This window comes from Andrographis paniculata, unplaced genomic scaffold (assembly GCF_009805555.1).
Source record: "Andrographis paniculata isolate CXL003 unplaced genomic scaffold, ASM980555v1 Contig11END, whole genome shotgun sequence".
NCBI lineage: Eukaryota > Viridiplantae > Streptophyta > Magnoliopsida > Lamiales > Acanthaceae > Andrographis > Andrographis paniculata.
In genome coordinates this window covers 2,719,171-2,721,376 of record NW_026137391.1, presented here as the reverse complement: position 1 = coordinate 2,721,376, position 2,206 = coordinate 2,719,171, and the positions used below count along the sequence as shown (strand labels likewise).

The 2,206-nt window shown below is 50.0% G+C and overlaps 1 protein-coding gene across 1 annotated transcript; it reads right to left on the bottom strand.

Annotated features, from left to right (window-relative positions):
* LOC127250301 (11S globulin subunit beta-like) lies at positions 1–1,814 on the bottom strand. Its single transcript, XM_051273503.1, has 4 exons — positions 1,477–1,814; positions 1,136–1,401; positions 608–1,060; positions 1–529 (listed from the first exon to the last, which is right to left on the bottom strand). The coding sequence occupies exons 1-4, from the start codon at positions 1,787–1,789 to the stop codon at positions 143–145; spliced, it is 1,419 nt and encodes a 472-aa protein (XP_051129460.1). The 5' UTR covers positions 1,790–1,814; the 3' UTR covers positions 1–142.
* Between the last annotated feature and the right edge of the window lie 392 nt (positions 1,815–2,206).

Below are 2,206 nucleotides of genomic sequence, written 5' to 3'. Positions count from 1 at the left end.
TACTAACGAGATTTTATCATTTATTATATATTATTAATCTCTACAAGACCATCCTCAACGAGATCTTATTATTATTATTATTATTATTATTCTTCCAAACGCGCCCTTAAATTACAAAACCCTAACTCAACGGACTACTCATTCAAGCATGTCTTCCAGAGACGGATCCCGGGCTGAACACCGCCGCTTCTTCTCTGTTGTATTTAAGCTCCTTCGCCTGCTCCTTCGATATTCCGTACGAGTTCACCAGCACATCCTCCGGCATGGCTCTAATGGCCGACAGCCGCCCCGCCAGGTGGCTCTTCATCGCGTTGTCGTTCGTCTTAAAGGCTATGTACTCGAATCCCTCCTCGCCTGCTTTCTTTATCACCACGAAATTCTGCGGCACAATCAGCAGTTCGCCTTCGGAGACCTCGCCGTCGAACACCGGATTGCCTTCGTTCCCGACCACCTGAATCCTCGCGCCGCCGCGCGTCGCGTAGATCACGCTGTGGGCGTTGGTGGTGTAGTGTGGGGAAACCAGAGCATTCTGCAATTCGCGTCCATGGATATATAAAATTGATCAAATCGATCGATTGATTTGATTCGATTCTGGAAATTGAATTACCTTGTAGAGAATTCCGCGCTCGGCGCTGAGGCGGAGGGAGCTGAGGATGGGGAGATCGTGGCTATTGAGGGACCTGATGCGGCCGCCGCGGGGGTTGTAGACGTCGGCGACGGAGGGGTGGTCGATGTTCTGCCGGAGCTTGGCGGCGCAGAATGTCTCCTCCAATCCGTTGGTGTCCCGGCGGCGCTCCTGCTCTTCTTCCCCCCACTCCGGGAAGACCAGCCGGAGGTTTTCGGCTTTAACAATGGTGCCTCGGTTATCGTCGTTGCCCTGTAATTTCCTAATTACCTCTGGCTCGAGATTGAAGATCTCAGCCAAGAGCTCCTCGTCGAATCCGGTGAAGATATTGCGCTTCTCCTCCTCCTCTTCCCCGCCTTTTCTGCTCTCCCTGGCTTCCCGGCGGCGTAGGCCTTGGGTTTGGACTGCTTGCGGATTTCCGGCAAGGAAGAATTTCTGAAGACAAAGAGTAACTTTTGATTGATTGATTAATTGATTAATTTCATCGATTATGGATGTTCAATTAATTACTCTGAATTTGAAATCGAGCTGATTGTTTTCATTGGCGACATCGAGGAGGGATACGATGACGAGGGGGGTGTCGCCGTCGTTGTAAATCCAGTGAGCGATGCCCTGCTGCAATGCGAGGACGTCTCCACGGCGGAAGCGGCGGAGCTTCTGGTGGCGGTCATGGAAGCTCTTGCTGCCCTCTTTGGAGCGCTGCTGGTCCTGGTCAGGCTCGAATTCGTAGGTCTCGGCGCAGCCCGGGAAGGCAGTCCCCAGAATTCCACTGCTCCCTGAACACCCAAAAATAATTCAATTCAGGTTTTTAGATCAATTATATATGATATGATAGGAATGATCGGAAGTGCCTTTGACGACGTAGAGGAGGTGAGGGGCGTTGGTGTAGTAAGGCAGGAGGAGGGCTTTGGGGTGAATGAGGTGGCGGGCGAACTCGGCGCCGGCGCACTGGAACTCGGCGGCGTTGGCGTCCCAGTACTCGGTGAGGCCCGCCTCCGACTGGAAGCTGAAGGTGGGTCGCCGGGCGCGGAGCTGCTCGATGCGGCAGGAGGTCTGGGAGCGGAGGCGGTGCTGTTGCTGGTGGTGGCCGAGGGGGAGCTGCGCGTGGGCGAGGGCAATGCAGAGGGCAATGCAGATGATGAGACGCTGGTGATGAGCGGCCATGTTTGGTGAGCTGAGGATGGGGTGGGAGTGGAAGGGGGGGTTATGTAGGGGGGCGGGGGGGCACACGTGGCGGGGGTGGTGGTGCATGTGAGTTACACATAAGAATGTATGTGGCGTCCGGATGCTGATTCTACCTGACACACCACTACAATTGTCCTTCTTTCGCCATCTTTCATTTGTATACTTGTACAGCACTTGCATGCGCCGTTTCTTTTCATCGTGTATATATACTTATAATCATTTTTTTTTATATTTTATTTTATGTTTTATAGTAATTTCTTTATCTATTACATATATTTTTAATCAATATAAAAAAAATAAAATAATATCAATGAATTATACTATTTTCATAAATATTTAATTTTATAGCATTTTATTTTTATTTGTTAATTAAATTTATTATAATACACAGTAATA

Bases quoted from the DNA above. Each gene is read 5' to 3' on its own strand.
- LOC127250301 (XM_051273503.1), bottom strand. From the start codon at position 1,789: ATGGCCGCTCATCACCAGCGTCTCATCATCTGCATTGCCCTCTGCATT. The intron at 1,402-1,476 runs GCACTTCCGATC...TTGGGTGTTCAG, and splicing joins CCTCCTCTACGTCGTCAAAG to GGAGCAGTGGAATTCTGGGG. The intron at 1,061-1,135 runs GTAATTAATTGA...CTTTGTCTTCAG, and splicing joins AGCTCGATTTCAAATTCAGA to AAATTCTTCCTTGCCGGAAA.